This window comes from Urocitellus parryii, chromosome X, assembly GCF_045843805.1.
Source record: "Urocitellus parryii isolate mUroPar1 chromosome X, mUroPar1.hap1, whole genome shotgun sequence".
Classification (NCBI taxonomy): Eukaryota; Metazoa; Chordata; class Mammalia; order Rodentia; family Sciuridae; genus Urocitellus; species Urocitellus parryii.
This window is the reverse complement of record NC_135547.1, coordinates 107307471-107334530: the sequence shown is the minus strand read 5'-3', so window position 1 is coordinate 107334530 and position 27060 is coordinate 107307471. Positions and strand designations below refer to the sequence as shown.

The 27060-nt window shown below is 35.2% G+C and overlaps 1 protein-coding gene across 6 annotated transcripts in view; it reads right to left on the bottom strand.

The window, feature by feature from the left end:
• Window positions 1–4276: 4276 nt before the first annotated feature.
• Window positions 4277–27060, bottom strand: part of Tab3 (TGF-beta activated kinase 1 (MAP3K7) binding protein 3) — a 57600-nt gene continuing 34816 nt past the window's right edge. For 4 of the 6 annotated variants that reach the window (XM_026402628.2, XM_026402626.2, XM_026402631.2 and 1 more), the window contains 6 exons: window positions 24230–25691; window positions 23102–23262; window positions 17888–17981; window positions 14793–14876; window positions 10606–10707; window positions 4277–8396 (listed from right to left, as the gene is read on the bottom strand). In XM_026402628.2, coding sequence (XP_026258413.1) covers window positions 8248–8396; window positions 10606–10707; window positions 14793–14876; window positions 17888–17981; window positions 23102–23262; window positions 24230–25691 — 2052 coding nt within the window. In that variant the 3' untranslated portion in view covers window positions 4277–8247. Of the gene's footprint in view, window positions 8397–10605; window positions 10708–14792; window positions 14877–17887; window positions 17982–23101; window positions 23263–24229; window positions 25692–27060 lie in introns of those variants that run through there. The other 2 variants (XM_026402632.2, XM_026402630.2) reach the window with 2 other exon arrangements.

Sequence of the window (27060 nt, the reverse complement as noted above, 5' to 3'; positions counted from 1 at the left end):
GGGGAGTTGAAAGTTTTTTTTAGTTTGAGATAATGTCTTTGCTAGAACCTCTTTTTGAGAATTTGCCTGAACTAATCTGTTTTATTCCACTTTTGAATCAAGAGTTTAGAAGAGCTTTTTAAGTTTTCAGATGGCTTGATTTATTTTAGTAACTTCTAGATTTAATACCTTATGGTCAAAAAAAAATGGCCTGTATAATTGTTTTTGAAATTGGGATTTTCTTGATTTCTGTGTGTAAATGTTTGGATATTAGGAAAAAAAGTTTTTACAAAATATAAAGTCTCAATATATAGAGAATTAACCAAGTTAATCATAATACCATTTAGTCTATTTTGCACGTCAAAATAAGAGAATTGTGTCTTCTATACAAAGACTTAGGAAAATTCTGATATCACCTGGATTGTTTACCCTTGTAGGTAATATTTTCTCAACCCTCCTGCCCCCATGTCTCTATATAGTTATATGTCTCTTAACAGGAATATGATCTGAAATGTGTTAAGTGCTTTTGTTATTGTGCAAAGATCATAGAATATACTTCCACAAACTTAGATGTCTTCTTAATGTAATTGAGATGTAGTGAATGAGTTGTATGGGGTTGCTGCTAACATATCATGGCACAATTTTCTTCTATATCCACTGTCTGTTCCTCTGGTATTCCTTGTCACATTTCCTGGATATACATTAATTTTATTGGTTCTTTTTAGTTATACATGACAGTAGAGTCCATTTTTATATAATTATACAAACATGGAGTATACCCTATTCTAACTAGGAGTCCATTCTTGTGGGTGTACATGATGGTGGGATTCACTGTGGTGTTTATATGTGCATAGGAAAATTATGTCAGGTTCATTCCACTGTCTTTACTTTTCCTATACCCATGCCTTCTCTTCATTCCCCTTTGTTTAACTTACTGAATTTCTATTCTCCCCTTCTTCCCGCTTTTTGTGGGTTAACTTCCACATATCAGTAAAACATTCAACCTTTATTTTTTGGGGACTAGCATGATATTCTCCAGTTCCAAGTGCCATTCTTTCTTTGTGGCTGAGTAATATTCCAAAAATATATACCATATTTTCTTTATCCATTCATCCATTGAGGAACACCTAGGTTATTTCTGTGACTTGACTATTGTGAATTGAGCTGTTATAAACATTGACGTGGCTGTATCATTATATATGCTGTTTTTAAGTTCTTTGGGTATGTACCAAGCAGTGGAATAAATGGGTCAAGTGGTGGTTCTATTCCAGGTTTTCTAAGGAATCTCCATACTGCAGATTGGTTGCACCAATTCCCACCAACAATGTATGAGAGTACCTTTCTCCCATATCCTTGCCAACATTTGTTACTTGTATTATTTATAATTGCTATTCTGACTGTAGTGAGATGGAATTTCAGTGTAGTTTTTTAAGAAAATATTTTTTAGTTGTAGACGGACATAATACCTTTATTTTTTTGTGGTGCTGAGGATCGAACCCTGTGCCTTACACATGCCAGGCAGGCACTCTACCACTGAGCCACAACCCCAGGACTTCAGTGTAGTTTTAATTTGCATTTCTCTAATTGCTAGGGATGTTGACCATTTTTTTTCATGTATTTTTGACCATTCATATTTCTGTGAAGTGTTTGTTCATTTCCTTTGCCCATTTATTGACTGGGTTATTTTCCTGATGTTGGGTTTTTTGAGTTCTTTGTATATCCTGAAAATTAATGCCTTATCTGAGGTACTGGTAGTGAAAGTTTTCTCCCATTCTGTAGGCTCTCTGTTCACATTCTTGTTTCCTTCACTGTGAAGCTTTTCAGTTTGATACCATCATATTAATATCCAACAAAACTGAAAACAAGTTTTCTACTTTTCTTTGGTAGTTTTATATATCACTTGGTTGGAAATTACTTGATTACTAAGTATTGGGAAGATTGGGAAGTTCAAAACCTTTTAAGCATTTGTTTTTGGCCACTCAACAGTAGACAGCAGTGAGTACTGTTTTCAGTATTTACTGTGGGGTTGAAAACCTCTTCCTGGAATCCTCAGGGGACCAAACAAGATTTTCATCTGTGTTCATCGTGGCAGCCTGAAGTTACTTGTTGCCTTATGTCCCTTAACTAGTGGCCAAGTAACTCTCAGTAACTGTTTTCCTTATTTTAGTGAACTGTGGTGCCAAGTGAGTCAGGAAGCAAATGCAATCTACATGCTTTCTGTCTAGGTTCTATTTGCTCACTGTTCAGAGCTTGGGGATCTTCATGGGTCCTATTGGGGAATCCCAAAGGCATGCTTTGCAGGTTGACCTTCAGCTGTTGTGGCCTGGTTGACAGCAGTTGCTATTGCCCTCTATACATCCATCAACTTCCTGTCATTTCTGACCCCTTGAGAGTACCCTTCCCTGTTTTCCAATCCTTAAAAATGTTTTTTTTCAATGTTTCAGTGGAATTTGAAAAATATATTCACCAATGTTCAAAAGGCAGGAAAAGTGAGATGATTTGATTGGTCACAATTTTGCAAAACAAAATCTCAACCACAGGTTGGGGATATAGCTCAGTGGTTGAGCATCTACTTAGCATGCTTGACCTACTGGGTTCAACCCTCAGCAATAACCCTCCACGTATTGTATATACTATCTTAAAAATCTCCATCATAAAATATTACCTGTTCTATGTTCTAGAAAAAGGCCAATAGGACAAAGTCAGGAAGTCTTTGGAGGAATACAGGTGGGATACAAACACTGGGCATCTCCCACACAACAGTCCCCCAAGTCTTCTGTATGAAAACTGAGCTGGTCAATTTCTAAATAAATCATTATATGGATACAGGAATTAAAGGTAAATAATGTAGTCCTCACAGATATCTCTACAAAACAGACACCACAGCAAACCACATCTGTGCTAACGGAACATTTGAAGTAACTAAAAATAATTCAACTGCTTAAGGCAACCTAGGATGTGGGAATTGATTTGGAGTTAAAAACACTTTACTACTTTTAAAGTTATCTTTGACATTTATTCTAAGATGTGGTAGAGTATAACTAAATAGGTGATGAAGAAAAGTTTCCTTAGAAGATATTCCAGTTAATAAATGACTAGTTTCCTGGCAGGGAGAGAAGAAAACTCTGAGGATGTGCATGCATACACACACATACTGCACATTGTGAGACATGACAAATTTCAAGTACTCCATCTATACTATAATTTGAGAAACCTTATTTTGAAAAAATGTGTGAGACTTGGGAAATTTAAAACACTGGATATTCAATATTTAAACAGCAGTAATTCTATAAGGTGTGATGAGTACAATGTGCTTATGTTAAAATGTATTTTCAAATGAACTGATGTCTAGGATTTATTTCAAAATAATCCAGGGAAAAGTGAGAGGTGATAAGAATATAGATGAAATAAGGATATGTATTTAATTTTGGAAGCTGGGTAATGAATAAATGGGGTATCATTATACAATTCTATACTTCTGTATGTATATAAAATGTAGAAATTTAAAAATTTTTAGTTGTAGATGGACACACAATATCATTTTTGTATGTGGTGCGGAGGATTGAACAAAGTGCCTCCTCACACATGCGAGGCAAGTGGTTTACCACTGAGCTACAGCCCAGCCCTAGAAATGATTTTTAAATGTATTTAATCACAAAAGAGTTGTCTAATAGAATTCATCTGTGGTGATTTCTGTGCAAAAAGTTGGGAAGGTTTATTTCAGACCCTAGGCAAGGTAAGTGACAGAACCTCTGTTTGCCTTTGGAAAACTAATTACAAATGATATCAATAGCTAGATGCAGTGGCGGGGCCCTGTAACACCAGCTATTAGGGATTCTGAGATTGCCAAGTTTCAGGACAGCCTGAGCAACTTGGCAAGATGTAGACTCAAAATAAAAAGGGCTGGGGGTGTGGCTCGGTGGTAGAATGCCCCTAGATTCAATCCCCAGTACTACAAAAAAGGAAAAAAAATGTAAAGAAGAAAAATAGTTTGTCGGTAAATAACATTAAGTGGAATGAAAAAAATATTAAGTTTCTAACATGTTCCAACTTATAAAAACATGCGCGCACGCACACACACTCACCTACAAATTTTCAAGTCAGAACAATGTGCACTTAATACTTACCCACGTCTAACATTACTAATGTTCTAAGAAGATGAAATGTGATGGTTAAGTTAGTGCATCCAGAAATGTTTAGAACTAGAACTAGCTTGATATTATGAATTATTTCTAACTATACAGAAAAGATGCAGAATGTAGTGTTTGCTTTTAGTTTATTAATTTATTTTTCAGGAAACTTTTGACTTTCTGAATATGTACTGTTTGGAAGTACGATGCATGCATAGCCTTTTTAAATGCCTTTGTACAATTTCATCTCAAAATAATTTCATTCACAGCATACACAGAAATCTAAGAGACATGGTATTTACAAGATTTAATAAGTTCTTGCTGCTTTAATGAAGAAACTGATCAATTCCTTTACAGTAGGGAAAGAAACATGGACATTGCGTGTTCTTATAAATAAGAATTCAGAATTGCTCAGTCTCAAAGCAACTTTTCATGGCTTTAGAAATTAAAATTGACTCATCATTCTATTAATCTCTGAATGCCCAAGCCATGCAAAATCTACTTGTATTAAATATTTGGGGATGCAAATAATACAGAAAAAAATTTCTGGTGAATGTGAAAACGTCATCAGAATTAACTTTCACAATAGGAAAATACTGTTAATTCTTTCAAAAAGATACAGTAGTGGTGCAACACAGACAGTGCCCAATTTTGATTTTTTTAAAGTAGCATTTCACTTGTCATTTTCCTTTCTCTAAAGATATACATACACACACTGTAACATAGACTCATTCAAGGTCTAACAATGGTACAATATTAAAATAATTTTTAACTATAAAGGGACATCTTCACATTCCAGGATACATCATTGATAATTTTTAAAGGACAATTCTTCTATGTCTTATATTCTTGCTTTTTGTTTATACTGTCAGCAAGACATTACAATTACCTTTTAAAAGACTATATAAAATTGAGTTGCCACAGAAAGTTGGATATGAACCCTAGATAATTGTGACAAAGCAATGACAAAATTTAAGGAAACATCGATTTATAATTAAAAAGTACTAAAATTGAGACCAGCTCCTTAAAAATTAAACTGCTTATCACACTTCCCATTTCTTCCAGGGAAATAAACAAATTAGCAACACTTTCCCCACCATCATTAATCTGCTCTAAAACTACATTTTTACAATGCATTTCTGTTTTTCTTTAAAATCTCCTGCCTCTACTCTCTCCCAAACTAGCTCAATATCAACATTTTACAATGCTTAGAAAGTTTCTGGCTCCTCTATTACCACTTTAAACTTTTAAGAACTCCAAAATTTTAAGGGGCAATGTACTATAGCAGAATGGCAAACGTGCTTTCTAAAAACCCAGTTATGAAACGGTAAAATAATGTAAAATGTATAGTCAGGTCTATATGTTACCAGATACATCAAACCAGTTGTATTTTAAGAAAGAAAATCTCTTACAAGAAACAAGGAGTGCACCAACTCAACCAAAGGGCGTAGGCGCCTCAGTGGCTAGGCATCACCCAACTTAATTCCTACCAATTGTTTATGCATACCAATCTGACTAGGAGATCCTTTGGAAAAGATACCTTGAAAGCTGGGTGGATTCTTACTCAATCTGGTCATAGGCAAAAAGAAGTCTATGGGATACAGTTAAACATAGAAAATTTATCAGTGTCAAACAATATGCATATTTTAAAAAACTGAATACGGCCTAAGTTGGCAGATGAAACTTGTGCACAATCACAAATTGACATGTACAAAACTTCCTTAAAATCAATCTCTGATATATCTCATACCCCACCTTCCACACCTAGCAAATGGACTGTTTTCTCATTTTTCCTGGCAGGAAAGCAATGATTGACTAGATATGTCATCAAAGGACTGAAACCATGCGTCTACTGTATGATAACAGCTTATTAACCTGGATGTATTTTCATGCAATAGTTTTAAAGTCATCTACATGGTTTTAATAAAGCATCTGACGATTTTCAAACATGCTACTTTCATTTCAACTGACAACTGCCAAGTTAATTGCTGCCACTTCAGCGTATCACTATGAATACTGGTAAACCTTTTAGCTAGAACACCAAGCAGTATATATATAGGTTTGTCCCCCTAAATTGTTTATTAACACCAAGTGGGGTTGACCACCACTAACATGATACAAAACCACACAGAGGCAAAGGAATCTTACAGGATAGTAGGACTGCTGGACTGTTGTTGGGAGACTGACAGATACCAGTGTTACAAAAGTCTGTTTAAAAAAAAAAACCTGTTTTCAAGTCCATGCTTTAAAGCCTGTCTGCTTTCTCACCATCTTTTTCACAGTTTTGCCACAGTTGTTGAATGAGAAATGTTTTATCAGTGTAATTACATAACCACAGTTAACTTTGGGAGACGAGTGGACATATTTTGGGGAGTTTTCCACATATGAAAAAATGTTTTCAAAGCTGTAGGCAGAGTATGAAATTATGATTTGATGGAAAACTATGATGAGTTATGCCTTTGGTTTCATTATGCTATTAAGTGCAGCTTGTTTTTCCAAGCCTGCCAGAGATTACTGCTAAATTAGAATACAATGAGAACACAAAGGGTGTGTGTGTGTGTGTGTGTGTGTGTAGGGGGGGCACCTGCTGGTATTCCTAAGATTATAACCTCAGCCAAAATGCTTCAGAATGGGAAAATCTACCAACTTTACTGCTGTTTATATTCACCAAAATGAGGGGTTTGGATTTTAAAATTCAATTCTGAGCCAAGAAGGAAACTGAACAGTGGCAGAGACCTTATTTAGATGTGCTATTAAATTTCCAGTGGTGCACCCTAATGAGTCACATGATTTTATCTCTTCAGTTATCCAAACCTTGAAGTTTTTTTATTTAAAAAGTTGTTCATTTAAAACTCTTGTATTCATCTTTTTTCTTTTCGTGGTACTGGGGGTCAAAACTAGGGCCTTGTGCATGTTAAGCATATGCTCTACCACTGAGCTACACCCCCATCCAATATTTCCTAACCAGTTTTTTCTTCTCCCCAAACAATGCAGTGTGCAACTTTGATATTGGCCAACTGTAATTTCCCTCACATTGGTTTATAACATATGTGTAAATAAATCTTTATTGAACAGCTAATATTGATTTTTTTTCTTCAGCTAAATTAGGATTATGGCACAAAGTATTATCTGTGCTGTAAACATCATGAATTCATCACAAAATTGGAAGGAGGCAAAAAAAAAAAAAAGCCCTATGAACTGCAAACATTTCTTAAGAACCACAGCCGAGCTCAAGATTTCCAAATAGATTTTGGAATGGACTTGCATTTGGCATACATTCACTGTGCTATTGGCAAAGCGCAGTTTTACAAGAATGTCATTTATAAAATCATACTTTGTAAGGATTTGTTATTTTTTAAAACGGCCTAATAAAAGCATACAGTAACTTAAAAATATATCTCTTACATGGCATAATTAGGTCTTAGTTACCAGTGTTGATATAGCTTGATGAAACCTTGTACAAGCCAAAGGGATCTTACCACCTCTGATTGTACTTTCCAATGATGGGCATAATATGCCTAATTCCTGACTGCTACAAATCACATTTTAAAACATATTGTTTGTGTTTGAAATTACCCCTGAAAAAAAGCAGCAATTAAAAATATCTCTATTATTTTGCAAAAAAAAAATCATATTCTGGGTGCTTTTTCCTGTCCTTCTCTTCATAGGAAGCATGGGAAGAAGCACAGGGAGCCTTGGTTTTCCAGAGAGCTGTGGCCAGGTAAGCCTACTCTGAAATTCACAGTTTGTCTGCATAAACTGTTAACTTTTCATAATATCATTCAAGGTTTTACTTAAAAAAAAACATAAGGGCCACTCAGCAGTAACTTTAACAATTGGGATTCCACAGAAGAGCTCTTGACTTAGCTCTGTGTACATTCTTTCAGGAGTGAATCCTTCCCCAGTTTCAAGTATTCCTTTCTACCTCTAACTCTGCAATGAGTTAAGAAAGGAAAAAAAGAAAGACCTCACCATATTCCTTTTGTGAGCACAGTGACCACAGTGCCATTCCTCCTCCTACCCACCCCCCGTGCAATTGAAAATGAAAAGGCTGGGCAGATGAATAGACTCCTGAGGTTTCCTTTTCTCATGGTGCTCAAAAAGTTTCACTCTTAACCTGGTGCCAACTCTTCTGAATTCAAGTGTACCGTGGCATCTCACACTGCTCACAGCGATTTAGTGCTGGGTGGTTAAGAAAGGTGCAGCTGTCACAATTCCACGGAGCCCCTTCGTAGTCTTCATCTCGGGGTTGTATCCGAGGACTGTGTGTGGAGCCAGTTAGATTCTCTGAGGGAAGTGAAGATTAAAGAGAGAGGGGGGTAAAGATAAAGTTTTTTTTTTTCCCCAAGTACAATCCAAAAAGCAAGGGATGTAACTTTCTGCCTTATGTGTAAGGCACTTAGTAAGCACATCTACTAGAAAAGCATAACTGAGCAGAATGCAAAATATAAAGTTCTAAACAGTTCACTTTTTTTTTTTTTTGCTATAAGACAGAAGCTGAGTGTGGTGTTGCTCACCTGTATCCCAGCTGCTTGAGAGGCTGAGACAGGAGGATGACAATTTCAAGACCAGCCTGGGCAATTTAGCAAGACCCTGCCTCAAAATTAAAAAGGGGGCTGGGGATATAGCTAATATCTAGCATGCACAAGGCCCTGGGTTCAATCCCCAGCACTGCCAAAATGAAAAAAAAATGATGGACAGAAGTCTAGAACAGATTATCTTCCTAAAAGATTACTCATAGATAGTAGATATTTATGCTTTATTCCAGCCAAATGAAAAAAAAATTGACATGGAAGAAAACATGTCTTCCCTGACGATCTCAGCCTACCTTGACTTTTTTTTCTGTTACTATATACATAATATAGCAAATATCTGATATATGTGCCTTTTCCTATGAGATATTTAAACTCCAATACACATGTGCTTTGTACTAATGGTTCATAAATGGCAGGGGACAGTTCGTAAGAAAAATTTCCCCAGAATAGTGAAAAGATAAAGACTTCAGTTTTTCTGAAAGCCAAATTACATTGAGTATAAAAAGCTATTATTCCCAGATTCTTTCTTACTTTTTTGGCATTCAAATGTCCTTCATATGTTTTGAAAAAATGTCTATAATTGGCAAAATCAAATGCTGGCAAATTTAAGTTGGCCTCCAAGGTTTTTTAAAAATTCGAAACTTGTATTCGTGTTAAATCTTCATTCTCCCTAATCATCACACTTAAAAAGGCTCTGCTTCTAGGGTCCATTTGTAAATCCTGCCTTTTAGGAACAGTCCCTATTAACAGCAGGGTGAGTGAAGAGAAGGCTAAAGGTCTCCTGATGAAATCTTCCCTGGAATCTGGGGTAAGATCAAGAGGCTGGGAATGTCCACCTATAGGACACTGGAAACCCTCACTATGTTCTGGAAATACAATTAAGATCTAAGGTAAGCAATCTTTCCAAATAGTTAACAAAAATAAACTGAGATATGGGAAAGCTCTGTCAGTTATGGTTCTGGGTTAGCATATTTCCCACTAAAAATTAACTAGCTTACTTCTGGGTTATCAATTTGTCTTTCATGGCAAATGACTAGTGTGACCATTCCCTGAGAACTGAGGTTCAGATTCTGAACCTTACCCTATGATAAGGCTCAGCCCCTGTTGGGAAGGTTGATCTTAGTTATACAATGACTAAAAATTGCTGGGTTCTTTACCATATTCCTATGACTACATAAGAAAGATGGGCTCATTTCTCGTTTCAATTGCTACATTAAGGGGAATTTAAGAACTAGCAAGTAGTATACTTGCACAAACACAAACATATACAATACTTTTAGAAATCTCATTTCAACTGAATGCCAGGATAAACCATTAGAAAATTTCAGTGAGAAGTTCATAATAATCCAGAACTTTCAAGTCATTTTGAAATTGTTTATTTGGCCTTGCTCTCTATATATGCTATTTCCTTGGAGCTTGATCCACCTAATATGGTGGCCACTGAGTGTTTCAAAGATGATGAGTCTGATTTGAGATGTACTGTAAGTGGATAAAAATCACTAACTTTACCCTGATTTCATATTGAAATATCTTATGTATATTGGATTAAATAAAATATATTAAAATCTTTTTTTTTTTTACTATTTAGGGTGATTACTAGAACATTTTGAATTATATACATGGCTTGCAAAATATTTCAATTGGACAGCATAGCCTTAAAATTTAACTCTGTATAGAGAAAAAAAAATTTTCAGGGTAGCGGGGTGGTTTCTGGGAATTGAGCCCTGGGGCACTTTTGTCACTCAGCTATATCCCTAGGGTCTTGCTAAGTTGTTAAGACTCAAACTTGGAATCTTCCTGTCTCAGCCTCCCGAGTAGTTGGAATTATAGGTGTGTGCCCCCTATTCCTGGCTTAGGGAATAATTTTTGAAAGCAAAAATTAAAGGTTTGGTTTTACTTTTATGGTAACTCTACATAAGTTAACATGTGTCTGTGGACATTCTGGACACACAAGTACAAACCATCTGCAGCTGCTGCCTGGGTGTCATGAACATCCGCCTGTACTTTGGAGGTCACACTAATTCTTCGAGCTTTTCTCTCAATTGTGCAGGGGTCTGAGGAGTCTGTTTATTTAAAAAAAAAAGGAAAGAAAAAGGGAAAAAAAGAAGAAAAAGAAGAAAAAGGAAAAAAAGGAAGAAAAAAGAAAAAAAAAAAGAAAAAAAAGGTAAAAAAGCAAAGCCAGTAAGAAGAGATCAAGTGATTCTTTAGCAAGAGTAAAAAGGCTCACAAGGTTTACTCCTGCAACCCACACAGCTGAGTACATTTCCTATCACTTCATGCTACCTTTAGTTGTCCTGTGAGGGCAAATACTACATTTAATTCTGCACTGCAACCTGAGCCACAACCTGGCTCTCAACATTTTCCATTCTCTGATTACCCAGAACCAATGGCCTATTTTATCAGATTCCTACTTGTTAGTGGATTAGGGGTACAAACAGTGATAGCAATGAAATGTCAATGTGGAAGTAAAATTAGGAAGATTATAATACAGTAATTCTCCAATTAAGCAATAATTAACAGGAAATTATAGGGTGAAAACAGACTATCCATACAAGGCTAACTATTACAATAATGATGATGAAATACAGATTTTATAGTTTAAGTACTATTATTCTTGCTCTTTAAGTCAAAATTGACTCAAAATAATACTATGTCCTGATAAACCTGTGCTCCCAAATTGTTTCATGATTCTAATTACCCACATCTGCAGCAGACATTTTGCAACATAGGCAATAATTGTATGTATCCTGACTTCTTGCTAGAATGTTTCTATGAATTAATAGGTTATTAGTAAATAATCTTTGTATTAAGTAAAAATGAAAAATGGCAGACTTCATATTTTTGCATTTAAGAATCAAAGAAAAGTATTGCATTTTCTAATTGGTTTGGAGCCCCTGTGCAATCCCCTAATGCAACACCTTTGGAGATCACTGTTCTAGAATTCTAAGCATGATGCTTAAACACTTCAACACTTCATTATCAGAATTAAACAAGAGCAGAGTCAATGTTTCCATAGACCCCAACAAACAAGGGTAAAGTTCTATTTCTTAGGTTTTGTAAAGCACTTTTACAGCATCACATGCCTACATGTCACTCTTACAAAAACCTTGTAAAATATCCTGGTAAATATTTGAACAGATCAACTGTGGTGCAGATTAGAGCTGAACAAGGCCATGTGGCTAAGATGCCCAGAATCGGTATTTAGCATCTGGGAAGCCAAGGTCAGTGCTCTTGCCACTGTATGAGTTTCCAATGGGGAAGTGAGGAGACTTGCTGAGTCACCTGAGGGGTAATACACACTGTATTGCTTAACTGCCAAGTCCAATTAAAAAAAATCTGTCTTCCTTTCTGTCTCTTTCTTTATCACATTTATGCACATAAACTTCTATATCCCATTGTTGAGAGCCACAGCCAAAGGGGCCCAGCAAACTTCCAGCTTGCATATATTTCTTGCATATAACTCCAAGACATTTATTCAAACCAATATGCCAGTTCTTCCAGTTGTGAGCATTTTATTCATTTGGTTTGTTACTGAGTACTATTGCAATCATTCTGTGCTAAACTAGATGTACTTTTACAAAGGCCATGTTAGTTTAAAAAACAAAGTGGAAAATATGCAAGTGCCTAAAAGAAAACAAATTTGAATTCATAAAGAAAAATGAGTAGCTTTTTGAGAAACCTGTTATGAAAAGGCTGTCAATGAAATTGGAGAATTTAATCAAGTTTTATTATAAATTTTAACAGAAAAAATGTGAAAGTTCAGAAACTATGGTAAATAATACAATTTTTTTACTGACATTTATAATAGCTTATGCTAGTATATAATTAAAACAAATTTCTAAAATATTGTGAAATGTTTTAGGTGTCTTTCTAGTCTTTTATATTAAAACTGTACATATAGAGTAGAAACTGCTTAGGGTAGGAGTCTTAGAATCAAGCATCTGTATAATTAATCTACATATGAGCATCTGATACATATTTAAGAAATGGGTTGTAACTGGACCCATTACAGCTAGCTTCATGGGACTATCCAATATCGGCTTTAGCAAATTTTATTTGAATTAAACAAGCCACGAAAAAAAAACTTTTTAGTGTACAAGTACTTGTAGAGAGCTAGATGAAGGTTGATATTTATGAGACTACATCATGGAATATTAATGCAAGCCTTGCACAATTTCTAGCCAAGGAGGATACCAAACAGGAACCTCCTACCTCAATTACATGGTATTGGTCCCAGAGACAGAAAACAAAATGACATATTGACACTATCACTGCTAGAAAATCACCACTCGGACTCAACAGGCTCTTGGCAACAGATCTATCATGTCGCCTCAAGAAATTTCTTTGTATATGGTCTTTCATGTGTATTCCTTTGTGAAGGTCTGATTAAATGTTTTTGCTTTTTAAAGTCGGGTGTTTTTTGTCTCTTTACTATTGTCTTGTAGAAGTTCTTTAGGCTATGGATACCAGTCTTTTATCAGACATACTTCACAAATATGTTCTCCTAGTCTGTGGCTTGCCTTTTCATTTTCTCAAGAGTCTCTCCAGCAGAAGTGTTGAATTTTAATGAAGGTTTGTTCATCAATTGTGTTTATTGCTTCTTGTGTCCTGTTTAAACTTTAAGTACACCCAAGTAGCAAAGATACCATGTTTGTTCTGGAAGCTTTATAAAGCTTAGTGTTTAAAAACATAGGTGTATGAACAACAAATTAAAATTTTTGTATTATGATGATGATGTGAGATAGAGATCAAAATTTGTGTTTTCCCCACAAGGATATTCAGTTCTTCCAGTCCTGCTTGTTGAAGACTTTCCTTTCTCTGTTGGTTGCTTCTATCAAAATATCAACTGACAGTTTAGTGGGGGATCTATATCCAGGTTTTCTGTTCTAGTGTTCAATTTCTTTATTCTTATGCCAGCATCACACTGTAATTACCTTAGCTTTATAATTAAGTCCTAAAGTTGGTTAGCTTAAGGTTTCTGGCTTTTGTTTTTTTTTCAAGATTGCTTTGCATTTCCATTTGAATTTTAGAATCAATTTTGTTAAATAAAAAGTTTAGTGGGTATGGTGGAACACAGCTGTTATCCCAGCTATTCAGGAGGCTGAGGCAAGAGGATTGCAAGTTCATTGCCAGCCTCAGCAACTTTGGGAGACCCTGTCCCAAAACTTTAAAAAAAAAAAAAAAAGTGCTGGGTGGGGGTATAGCCTAGTGATTCAGTGCCCCAGGGTTCAATCACCAGTACTGCCCCCTGAAATTAGTGGGGTTAATTTGGTATTGTATCTGCATATCAGGCTTGAAAAATGGGTATCTAAACATTACTCGTGAAATTATTGATCAAAATTTCTTAGCTCAGTTTATATGACTTAGATGGAATTTATATATGGCTTAATTAAAAACAAATCTAAGATTTTAAAAATATTCACTCTTCAGAATGTCTTTAATCAATAGTTTGAACTGCTTAAAACAAAAAGGACTAAAATATGAAATGTATACTTCAATTCAGTCTAGAACTATAATTATGAAGCAACTTGGGCTGTTCATTAATAATGGGATAGAAATGTTACCTACATTTAATAACGCAAATTAATTTGATTACTTGGCATTATAATATCTTAATTTAAACACTGATACATAAAAATAGAACAGATTTTTAAAAAAATTATTCTACTTAGTTGTACATGACAGAATGCATTTCAAATAAAACAGATTTTGATATTAAACCATTTCTACATAAAAAATCTGAAAATGTTTGTTATATAGAATTTATTTTGTCCTTGATAAGAAAACACCCCTCCCCTAATTGTTATGCTCAACTTCTGAGTACACAAGGACTCCTGTTGCCTACAAAATAATCTCAGATCTATTACAAATCTAACTTTGTAGTTTAACATTAGACCTTTGAAATTCCTATTGTTTTGTACCATTAATTATATAATACAGTTTCAATAAAATTACATATTCCATTCAATTCTGTGCTTTTAAAAAATTAACATTTGGGGATGTAACATTATTGCCTTGCTATGGTGACATCAAGATGGTAACTTTGTTTATGCTGAACAAGCTAAAGAAGATCTCAAATGGAAATTTCTTCAGTTTTAAAGAATTTTGTCATTTGTTTCTACAATGATTGTGGCATGTCCCTACTTACCTTTCTTGGATGGTTTTGGTGGTACAACTGGACCAGGTTCTATGTTGTCATAAAAATTATTCATGGCTTTTGGATCAAAGTTTCCTATAAATAAAATAAAATCAACCAGGCATTTAGGACTTTTTCTTCTGCTATTTGATTTTTTTTTTAAAAAAAGAAAATATATAAAGACATAAGAAGGGAGAATGTTTTCCAGGGTTTCAAATCTCATTATACTATTCTGTCCTCCCACTGAAATTGTGAGTTCTTTTTTCACAGTGATTAAAAAAAAAAAAAAAAGAAAACCAGATCAGTGTTTGTCTCCAATGTGTTACCTGAAGGAATATTTCTCTAAATGTAAAGCTAGTCTCCTCAGGCAGGATTAAGCATGTTGGGCATTTGAAGAGGTAAATGAAGAAATGAAAGGATGGCTGACCTGTATTCCGTTTTAATTTAATGAACAAACCATAAGAGAAGACAAATAGTGAAGGCTCACTTTCATGTCTTTCATAATTTACCTTAAAAGTTTATCCATTATAAATTCACCTATGGAAAAGGCCAAAAAATTATTAGTTATATTTTGAGATAGCTAAGTGACCTGGATAACTGTGAAATAAGTAGCAGCTCATGGATTCCTATTTTCAAAATTGGATAATCTTAACTTCAATATTAAATTTAATGTAGCCCATATGCTTTATCAATGATAAAAGATGATGTGCCAATTTCAGTATAGAATATTCCTTGAGAAATTTGTCTTGCCACACAATTTTTCACTTCTAAGATATTCATGCCCTGATACAGACACTGGTCTGCATTTCAACCATTTCTCCTAGTGTGAGTCCTACAAGGTTCATTTTGATATAGTGCCAGTTTTGAGTCCTAACTTCTCTCTCTCTCTGTACTCTGGTTGTTGTACACAATTCCAGTAAAAGTTTAACTGTTATGTTTATTTACAGAGGATGGAGTAGGACACCGACAATTTAATTATACTAAATAGTTAAGTCCTGATTTCTAGACTTTTTTTCTCTTATTACCAGAAGTTACTTTTCATCAGTGTATGCACTGATTTGTATCTAGTCTAAATGCCACCCACTATACCTCAAAAAGCAAGTTCAGACTGGAAACTTGGTCAACCTGGTATAAAATGTTTTCTAGAGTGTATAAAAGTAGAATTCAGTATAAATTAGCTAGGTTTGGACCCCTTACGTAAAGAGACTTGGAAATGCTTCAGTACCAAAAAGAGCTAATTGCAAGGTCATTGCCCAACAAAGCCCCAAAACACAGCTCTTTACTTACAAAACCTTAATAGTGGTTCCCCCTTTGCAGGTCCTATTACAAGTAGTTTATCCACTTGGATATGTTGTTTTATTTTGGGAGAATTTCCTGTAAACAATTCCTATGGTAGTTCATAAATACCATGATGCTATTTGATGTAGTAACTGGATTGTTTATGATAAAATGCTACATATGTATTTGATTCCTTAAGTCACAGCTAATATTCTAATCCCATAAGGTTTACTATAAATATCCTAACCAAATTTTTGAGTTAAATGTTTCTTGTTTTGCTTCAAAGACCACTCAAGTAAAAAAAAATGTAAATTTCTATGATATAGTAGCACGAGTCTTTATAACCTACATGTTATGCATAGTAAATCTTTCACTGCTTAAAGCTATCAGGCTACACAGTGACTAAGCTTCTGAAAATAACTTCAAGGGTACCTGACTAGATTGCTCAACTTTCACAGTCCAATTTTTCTATTTATTGTTCAGACAGTTCCATTTTGTTTGTGTTCTCCTGCATCTACTGTTCAGTGTTGCCTAGAAGTGGCAATGAGATACTATATTGTATATTCTTAAAAGATCATAGAAGCTCTCTTAGCTGCCATAATTAAGAGAAATTGTGGGGGCTCAGGGAAAAGGCTGGCTAAAACATATTAAGGAAAAATCTGCATCAACTTTAATGGATATAGCAGTAGTTTAATGTTTAGACAAAGACCTTTTCTTTATGGCTGAAGTTCCATATTATCTTATGTAAACCAAATCCTGGGTGACCAAAAGCAAAGGTCAGCACAGTTTTTCTGTCAAGGGTCTGATAATAGTTTAGACTTTGTGGACCTGTAATACAGTCTCTGTTGCATTTGTGCCACTGATGCACAAAGGCAACCATAGATAGCTATCCCCATTTGTTTGTATGTTATCATTTCACTAAAATTTTATTTATAAATAAATAAAACAGCAGACCATAGTTTGCTAAACCCCAGATCTGTAAATTTTCTGTTTTGATTTCTTTAGAATGGAGCAAGAAAGATTCTAAGTATACTTCTATAAATCACTGAGAATCCTTTTAGATTTTTATGATTTTAGTTCCTATCATAGCCCTTATCTTTTCAGTGTTTTGTCTTTGAGGCTTAAAAAAACATTTGCCTTTGGTTTTTAGACACAGGCTTTCTCTGGATTCATCTCAGTTTATGAAACATTAAATTACAGAAGTATGGTAACTGGCAGAAACAGTGTTGGGGACTGACTCATGGTAAGCAGACAATTTGACCAATGAAAGCAATGGTACATGGGCATATCACATCACTTTATTTCCTAGAGGAAATGAATGAAGGCTGTCTCTAATCTAGTGAACTGGGTAAATGAAAGTTAAGAGAGCTTCTTCAGTAGTATACTAATGTAAGAAATCAAAACACTAAAACTCTTCATGTAACAAACAAAAAAATGGCATACAGTATTTAAAGCTGAAACATCTGATAAACTGATTTGGGATTCCCCATTTTTTTCAGATATTTTAGATGACTGACTAAACTGTACTATATCTTAAAACCCATTGATTTATAAAACATTCACAGTAAGATTAAGAGGAATAAATGCAAAGATATGACATAAAACACTTTAGGTAAGAATAATGATGAAATCGCCAAAGTAAAACTGTTTTTTGATCCCCCAAATCTGATCCATGAGCAAGGGGAAGGGTGATCTCTTTTATAAGGATTATAATCTTATAATGGACAAAAATTGTCTCTTAAATCTACAAAATCAAAATTATTGCTATTTACGCAGCTTAAAAATACCACACTATTAACTTATGGTTTACCAAATAATCAAGTCTATACCTCTAGATTGAAGGAGGTCAACTTCTTTCAGTGTACAGTCAACATTTATCTGGAGTTGTCTGTTCATGCTTCTCAATCTTGTCATTTCCTCAGGCTAGTAAGAAAGGACCCAAAATAGCAATTGTGGGAAAGTCATTATCAAGCCCAACATTTAAGAACTGCGTTTCATGTTAATTGTTCTGATTGGGTATTACCAAGAATTCTGCCTTAGTCCATAAGAGGGCATGTTTAAGAAGTCCTAAATGTATATTTTTAAAGGAATAATCAGGTAAAATGGGGACACTGAAATGGCCACATATAAACAAAAGCTGCAATGTAGTGGTAGGCTATAATATTGGACTGTTCTATCATACAATATACTACCATTTTAATCACAGAATATTCTGCTTCTATATTTTCATGGCAAGGGAAACTAAGATAAACAACCTTCTAAACAAACAATGTCCATGATTTTGGTCTTGTCCAACCTGCTAAAAATTATAACAGCACTAATTTTACTAAGTGCTTAGTGTCAGGCATTGTGTTTACCAGGATTCTCTCATTTCTTCCTCTGAACAATTCCCTATTTACTGAATAGGAGATGGAGGCATAGGTCAATTTTCCTTTCTTCAACTATTTCTTCTCCCTCAACCTTTCTAGCCCACCCAGTTCCTAGGCCTTTCAGGAGCACATATAAGGAGAGAGTTCTAATCTTCAGGTAAGTAAGACTTTTTGGAAGTCTTGACTTCTCTTGTCATTGTCAATTTCTTTGCATATTTACATATGCATATATGCATATATATGTGTGTGTGTGTGTGTGTGTGTGTGTGTGTGTGTGTGTGTGAACAGTAAAAAATAAGGTCAGTGTTTGGACTCTAGAGGCACAGGTACTGAAACTTTCAGCATAGTCCAGGTATTAACTCAATTACTAGGGTGGTTTTAACTATAAAAAGAAAAAAAAACCCATATATCTGCTACTGTGGGAAAACAGAAAAAAATTCTATTCTGTTAATGTCTTTAACCTTTACCAAAATACATGTATTCAACAGTGAAGAAAAATGAGAAAGAAATCTTAATTCACAAAATTGTATGCTATTAGGAGGTATTATTAGAATAACTGGGAATGTCCATTAAATGAGAAAGGATCAAAAGTTTAAGAGATTTAAAAGGCTCAATAGAAGCTAACTATCCCTTAGAATGCTAGAAAAACAACAACAAAAAAAATCACTCAAAAATATTAGGTATTGTTTTTCTTTCCTCACTTCTATGGGAAACTATGTAGCATTAACATGTAAAATGCTTATACCTTGCCTACCAGGCAACATTGTAACAGTTTAAAAGGTATAATTGAGCATTTACATTAAAGATAAAGCAATTAATTAAGGGATCCAAAGAGTGATGCTATCTTCCTAGGACCATGTAATATAGTCTCTTGAAGGCACTGGTCCTTCCTATGTATTTTTGATGGTGCAAAGAGATTTTTCAGCCGTGGCCCTGCATAGTAAATGTTACTACACATTTACTACACAAAAACAAAAAAAAATCACTCTGGTCATTAGGCTCATTTTCAAACACACCAGAGCCACTGGAATCCACTGAACTCAGGGTTTATCTGTAAAATTCCTATGTCCCTTTCCTAACTTCTGATTGAGAGGGGAAAGCTGTTTCTGAATAGTTACTGCCACTTGCCAAAAGTATGCTGTGTTTTCATGGAGGACAGGTTTTAGTTAGAGTTATTTGTATCTAAAATTCTAAGTTCTTTTTTTTTAAAGGGTGGCAGAAATACCTAAGTCAACTGTTGTGGCACTTTAACTCTGTGGCAACCATTGTGCCACAGAGACCAACATCGAAGACCACTGTTGATGTTTGGTACTTATCCACAGATATGCATCTGGGACTCAAAGCTGTGGGGTATCCAAAAATCAACCAGAATAAGATGAATAGTGAGAAATAGCTTGGTAGAAGGAAAACTGGCAGTTCTTTGCCTAAAATTTCCCTTCCTCCATGAAACTGTCTCATCTTTGGATCCAATTAGCAAAAGGCTGTTTCTATCTCTGAACTCTGAAAGCACTTACGTCATTACCAATTAGCAGGCCAACACTTTTGATTTACTACCCTACATAACTTTTCTCTTTCTCACACACACAAATATAGATTTATAGTTAGATGTACATATCTAAACCATCTTCTGCATCATTTAATATAGTACTTTGTAAACAGCAGACTGAGGAAAAATGACATGCCACATCTCAAAATTTCTATTCTCCTTAGGAAAAGATTATTTCACGTCTACACTAAGTTTCTGAAACACACATATGGCTGGTCACAAATGTGCCTTCCAACCTCATTAGGCAAGTACTTCTTAACCAACTTTTTGTACACTGTTTGATTAGAAATTAATTTGTCTAAGCTTGAAGGTAGCAATATGTGCAAAAAAGTCAACACTCTATTGGCTATTCCTACAACAAAGTGGGACAATGACAGCCATTTGCTGAGCACCTACTTCATACCAGGCATATTACATACACTGTCTCTTTCATGTTTACAACAATATTGTATTTGTTATAATTTCCCTTTTATAGACAGGGCAAATCAAATAAGACCAGTGGCTATAGCCAGTGAGTGCCAGAGCTATTCTGACTCCTAAGCCTAGACAGTTATCTTTTCCATTATCTTATGGTTTCTCAAATGAGCCTCAATGAGAATTTTGACTAAATAATTTATTTCTTGGTTAATTTCTTACACTAGGAACATGCACAACATAATTCCTTAAGTTAAAGCAAAACTAAAGTTTTGTAAATTGCTTCGGATTTGTATATTAACAGGTAGGGGGGTGTGTGTATTATATATAGTAAGCAAAATTCTAGTATTTTGCAACCAATGTTTTATAAGAACACTTACTGCTTATTGTATCTTATATAATTCTAAAGAAAATCCCATGGGATGGGAACTCTCCCATACACATTTTATAGAGAAGAAAATAAGCATAGAGAATGTAATTTATCCAAAGATATGAGTGACACAAGTAGGGGAAATAGAATTCAAATTTATACCTGACTCAAAAGCCCACTCACTGTCTTAACCACCACGTACAACAAACTGTTCCTCAGCCATGCACTCCTAAGTGTCTTCCATTTTACTATAGGTCTGACAGCAGAATTACAAGGCAATCACAAACCTCTCATCTCTTGATTATCACCCATCTAACTACCAATTTCTGAAGCTTGAAGATAGTTCTACACAGGTTTCACTATACTCACTTTATCTTTGAAATCCTCTTTTTAAAAAGTTAAAAATATAGTCAGGGAAGTTTTATCAACTTATCTTTTTTTGTTTTCGAAACTGACTCATCAATAAAAGCTCCAATCTAAAATCTGGGTGCTTTTTTTGAAGAACGAACCCAGGTTACATTAGACAGTTTCTGACTTCCAATTTTTTTAAATAGTTTTATTTAACAGAGGTTACCAAGTAGCAAGTAGTTGATAAGCAAGGTTTATAAGATTAAAGAAAATGCCTAATTTGTTTATGCTGTACAGCTACCTAGAGAATTACAAAGTACACAACCATCATTAAGTAGATTCCCATATGGGTTTTATACTTCAATAACTTTCCTAACCAGAAGACTCAATTAAGATTTTCAAATAGAGAAATGAGGCAGAAACTGAATTTACAGTAACATCACCTTTAGTTAAAAGATAGCATTGTAATTTTCCAAGTGCTTAATGAAAACTCGTCCTTCCAATGTTAACTGAGAAGAGTCAATATTAGAAAAAATCTGATTAAATTATTGAATATGTTTAATTCTCAAAAACCTCTTCCTCAAATACTTCTACTGGTTTCCTGTTACCAGCAGAATAAAATTCAAATGCCTTGATGCAGCTTTCAAGGTCTAAACCACATTATACCTCTATGCACATTCATCTTTGGAAACTCATCAGAAATCAGCTTAAGCCAGGGAACTCTATTTACTGCCTTGAAAAAATTAGTCCCTGTCTTGACTTCAAGCCCTCATTATCTTGTGTTCTTTACCTTTAAAAATGCCTTCCCCCTTTCCTCCCTGACTATAGCAATACTAGCAATTGTTTAGGGCAGTGGTTTCTCACCCTTTTTTTCCTTTAATAATTTTATGAAAATCAGATGAAAGCTATTTTTCCACCTCCCATATGATCACACATATGAAACTGTGCACTTAATTTCAGGGATTTCACAGATCCCCTTTGAAGCTGGGAACCTCAAGTAAAATTTTCTCTATGAGAAAGGAGCTATAGCTATGCTGATGACAAGAGGCCTGATACATATATGCTTGTTTCTTTGAACCTATAAGCTGAGAGATAACCCTAAACTTAGGGAAGGAAAAGTGAGGAAAGGCTCCACAGAAAAAGTAGAGTTATGTGAGCCTTGAACTACAGGATTTATACATGCAGAATTTTAGAAGGGTCATTCCAGGAGGATAATGTGAGAGGAGAGAAGTGCATAGAATATACTGACAAACCAGATAATGTAGGTGTTCTCTCATTAACCGGGCACCATATATGGCACTTACCCCAATGTATTAATACAGTTATCTATTTTTCCCATTGGCAGGTATGCACTAAGCACCTAGCATAGCACCACACTCCTAAGCTATATGCAAAAACTAGAATCCATGAATGTTAAAAGGTGAAATGATAGGTTGGATCATAGAAAGCTTGTGGAGTCCCAAGATTTTAGGAGACGTGCTTTAGAATTTTGGGAGTTATTTGAGATCATTAGAACTCCTATACATTAACCAACATGTTGAAAATACCCAAATCTTTTCATCAGATAAGTACCCTGAAGGACCACTATCAATCAATACTGTCATCTCAGTTTCTACAATGACTTTCATTTGGTGAAATTGCTTTGTCTTAAAATATCCTATAGTCAATACTGTCCCAAAATTCATATTTAACTATTTGAACAAATATATATCCTCTGCTTAGAAGAATAAATGAATACATGGAGAATAATTTATAAAACTTTTGATCAGGGTGCATATTTCTATTTTGACAGAAAGCAATTTGCAATAAATGAGATGCTATACCTTGATTATAACTGTCTTTGAAAATACTGATGAGCCTATGGAATTTGCACATGTGAAAAAAAAATCAAATAATTCTGACAAGTCCTGTATCCATTGTTTTTTTAAAAAAAAACCTGTCAGGAACAGAACTTAAAAGAAAAACAAATGGCCACTTTCCTATCAAGATCACTTACCGTGGGGATCGCAGTGGTGCAGCTGACTCTTCTGAGGCGTCTCTGCATCAGGTCGTGCTCCATACCATTAACTTCAGCCTTCAACCGCTCTAGCTCCTCTTTCTCAACTTTCAATTGCTTTGCTAACCTCTCCATCCTTGCTCGCTGATGTAACAGCAAGGCTATAGCATTATAGATAAAGTCATTGCAGAGAATAACATTGAATAAGTGACTGAAAAATTTCTATACGCACTGCTAATGTATAAAGCACTCATCCAACTTGGGGGTCGGCATTTACTCTAATGCTTTAATTTAGCTCTTAACTACCAAAATACATCACCTGCATGCACATCTGTCTTGTTCATTCATCTTTTATTTCCCTAAGGATATCCCTCAGTTTCCACAAGATTCTCTTTAACTGGACTTGTGTTTTAAAAGGCTTAATATCAGGCAAATTAACTTAGAATTATAATCACTCCCTATCCACTGCAAAATTACTAAAAAGTACTAAATTCTCTTCTCTTAAAACTATCTGAACATGGGTCTGGGATTGTGGCTCAGTGGTAGAGTGCTCGCCTAGCACGTGGGAGGCCCTGGGTTCAATCCTCAGCACCATATAAAAATAAATAAATAAAATATTGTGTCCAGTTACAACCAAAAAATAAATATTAAAAGTTAAGATTTTAAAAAATCTCTATTTTTCTATAGGTCTAATATTAGCTACTCCAATAATATTCTTCATTACTAATTTCACTTCTTTTATATTACTTATCAGTACTGTTATGCTCTTCAGACCATCTTCAGAAAAGATTCACATTCTTTGAACTACAGTCCACCCTCCACCCTGTCTGAATCTCTTTTTCCTATTCTGTAGTTGTGACTATCCATTTCACTTATTATTTCACTGGTTAGTATTTTTTCCAAATGAGTGTTCTCCCCCACAAAATGTTAATAAGTCACAATTTTCATGCCTATACATTCGTATTTTAAAACAGTGTATAGATGACTCTGAAGCATTAATGTCACTGCCCAACATTTAATAAATACTAAACATTTAATTAAAACTAACCAGCTAATAGAGTGTTATTCAAATAGGAGACTGCCACTTTACCACAAAGATTAACTTTTATAAAAAGGGCTAAAATTTACCTTGTGTATAGGCATAGTCATCTGATCCAGAACTAGAACTCCTCTGATATTTATGGCTTCCCTTTTCTCCCCCAGAGCCTGGTATCACTGAAATGGGCTGAATAGGTTCTGGTGCTGCAGAGCGCTCTTCTTGGTCCACTAAATTTAAAAGATTTTCAGTTGTTGCTCGGCCTACAGTAATTTTAAAAACTGTAGTTGGGTTTGGTATCACCCGAGGAGATGGCGATGGAGCACATGAAGGTCCAGTTGGCTGTGTATATGTAATATACACAGGATTAACATTAAATGGAGGTTTTGGTTGACTAGACATCCCTCTTGAAGGAGAACTTGAAGGTGGCGTGGTGGCTGTGTACAGTGAATGCTGATTCCGAGGAGAGGGTTGATTACTGATGGGTGAAGGACTCCTAGTAATTGTTGTCCCAGGTCTTTGAGGAGGTTCAACTGTAATTTCTATCTTCTTCATGGAACCTTTGGGTAAGCTAGATGCTGTGTATGGGAGATAGGCTACTGAGTGGCTTCCCTGTTTCTGATAGCTAGGAGGTCCTTGTTGATATAGATGGGGTGGAGTAGTTGAAGGACTAGGTGGCATAAACACATGGGAGCTTGGGTGGCCCAACTGGGAAGGTTGTACTTGATGCTGTGGAGAGCTGAAAGGTGAAGGACACTGAGAAGGAGGAGGTGAATGGTAAGCAGACTGGGGAATCTGCTGCTGTTTGGGAGAATACTGAGAAGGTTGATAGTTCTGTTGGTGTGGATAAACAGGTAAAGGACGTTGGCTATAATGAGGCACTGGGCCCTGTGGTGAGGACTGCCATGGCGTACTCTGAGGAGTTTGTCTTCCTGATGAACTCTGAGATGTCTGTCTAATATAAATAGAACCAGGAGACCCATAGAGATTGCTTGGAATTTGTGGAAGAATCTGTAAAGCTCTTGGTACAGTCTGTCCAGAAGGGAGATTTTGGGACACTGTAACAGTAATTGGATTTGTACTATACCGAGGTATGTGCATGTATGAAGGAGGTGGTGGCGGCGGCGGTGAAGGCCCTTGCATAGCAGATGGATTCATTCCTGTTTGCAGGGAAGATGGCTGTTGAGGTGGCTGTGAAGGAGGAGTAGCTGCACTTCTGTTCTGTTCATTCATAAAAAATGGATTGTAGTTGGGAGTAGCAGCCACAACAGCTGGAGCTGAGTGTGGTTCCTGAACTAAGCAAATCAACTGTTTACCTGCTGTATGCTGTGGATCAATGTGTCCATCACTTGAGCTATGTACCAGTGTTCGACCACCATTAAGTTGAGCTCCATCTCCTGGGTGGTAGCTACCAGGAGAATGTATACCCAGGTTAATATGCAAAAGGCGATTTCTATTCATTCTATTGTCATCTGGACTATGGTATTCCATATATAAGTATTTGCTACTCTCCTGGGAAAGGGCTCGGCAACAGGCTTCAAGATTGTTGTTATTCTAGGGGAGAAAAACGGTAAAAATAACATTGGCAAAATTAACGAATCTTAATAGTGGAAATCAGGCTTTATACTACTGTCATAGAGTTAAGTAGAGAGCAGTATTTTAACCACAAAAAAACTTGATGGTCATCTACCCTGAAAAGAAGATGCCAAATCAATCATATTAGTTTATAAACATTTAGTTCACATTACTAGTACTACCACTACTACTACTGCTACAGAAATGTAAAGTACCTACTAATGAACATTGTGACTCAACCCCAAGTTTTCTGACTCCAAATCCAGGACTCATTTTACACTTGTTGCATCTCAACAAATTAAAATGTTGGGCTAATCTTGGATTCACCACAATTGCTGCAATATACAAGTATAAGCAATATCCATCATTAATAGTTAAATTGATTAAATAAAAACCATTCTTTAGTTTTTAACAGGTACTCTAAACACTGAATAATAAAACATAATAAAACTGCTGAAATGTTAAAACAACAAAAATTCTAAAGCAGCCTTTTGCTTTTCTTTTACCCAAATTTATGCCTATATAATTTAAACCTCTATCACTGTAAAGATTTAGGCAAAGCAAAACAATCAGTTAAAAAAACAATTCCATATTTTGAACCATGACTCTGACTTTGCCAGAGTTGATGGTAGTTTAACAAAACTAGTCTCAACTGCCTTAAATTCATTCACACTCCTGCTGTCTCAAGTTTCTATCTGCTAAAGGTGACTTGATAAACTTTCAAAATCAAAGATTTGAATTTTCTTAGTTATACACATAGATAGTACTAATAAACTCACATTTTAGTAGTTCTAATCAACAGAAATCAAAGTAATAAAGCCTCCATTTTTAAAACTTTAAGATATTATAAAGCAGTTTTCCATTAAAATACAGAATTTTTAACTATTAGAGTAAAACATTATATATGATAAATCTATATTATCCATCATAATCCAATTATGACTTTCTATGTAGCTCATAAACATTCACACAAACATAAACATACATACATGTATGTATACACATACATATTCCTTTATTTAAGGAGAAGTACATTTTATATAAAAAAAGGAAACACTTCTGATGAAGCAAATAAGGTTAAACCTAAAACAGAACCAACAATACTGTAATCTTAGAATTGGGAGAACTCACGAGTTCATCTACTCAAACTCATACTTACAAATGAGGAAAGAGATGGCTGGGGGTAAAAGTTACCATGGCTTAACAACAGGCACTGAACTAGTTAACTGGAGACCTAGTCTAGATTCCTGGTCTCCTGAGTCTCAGTGCTCTTTCCACACAGTAATTCCAAGGGAGAGGTTGTTTGGCCAAAAGGATATTACTAAACTGGAGCTTTAGAAGTGAAACA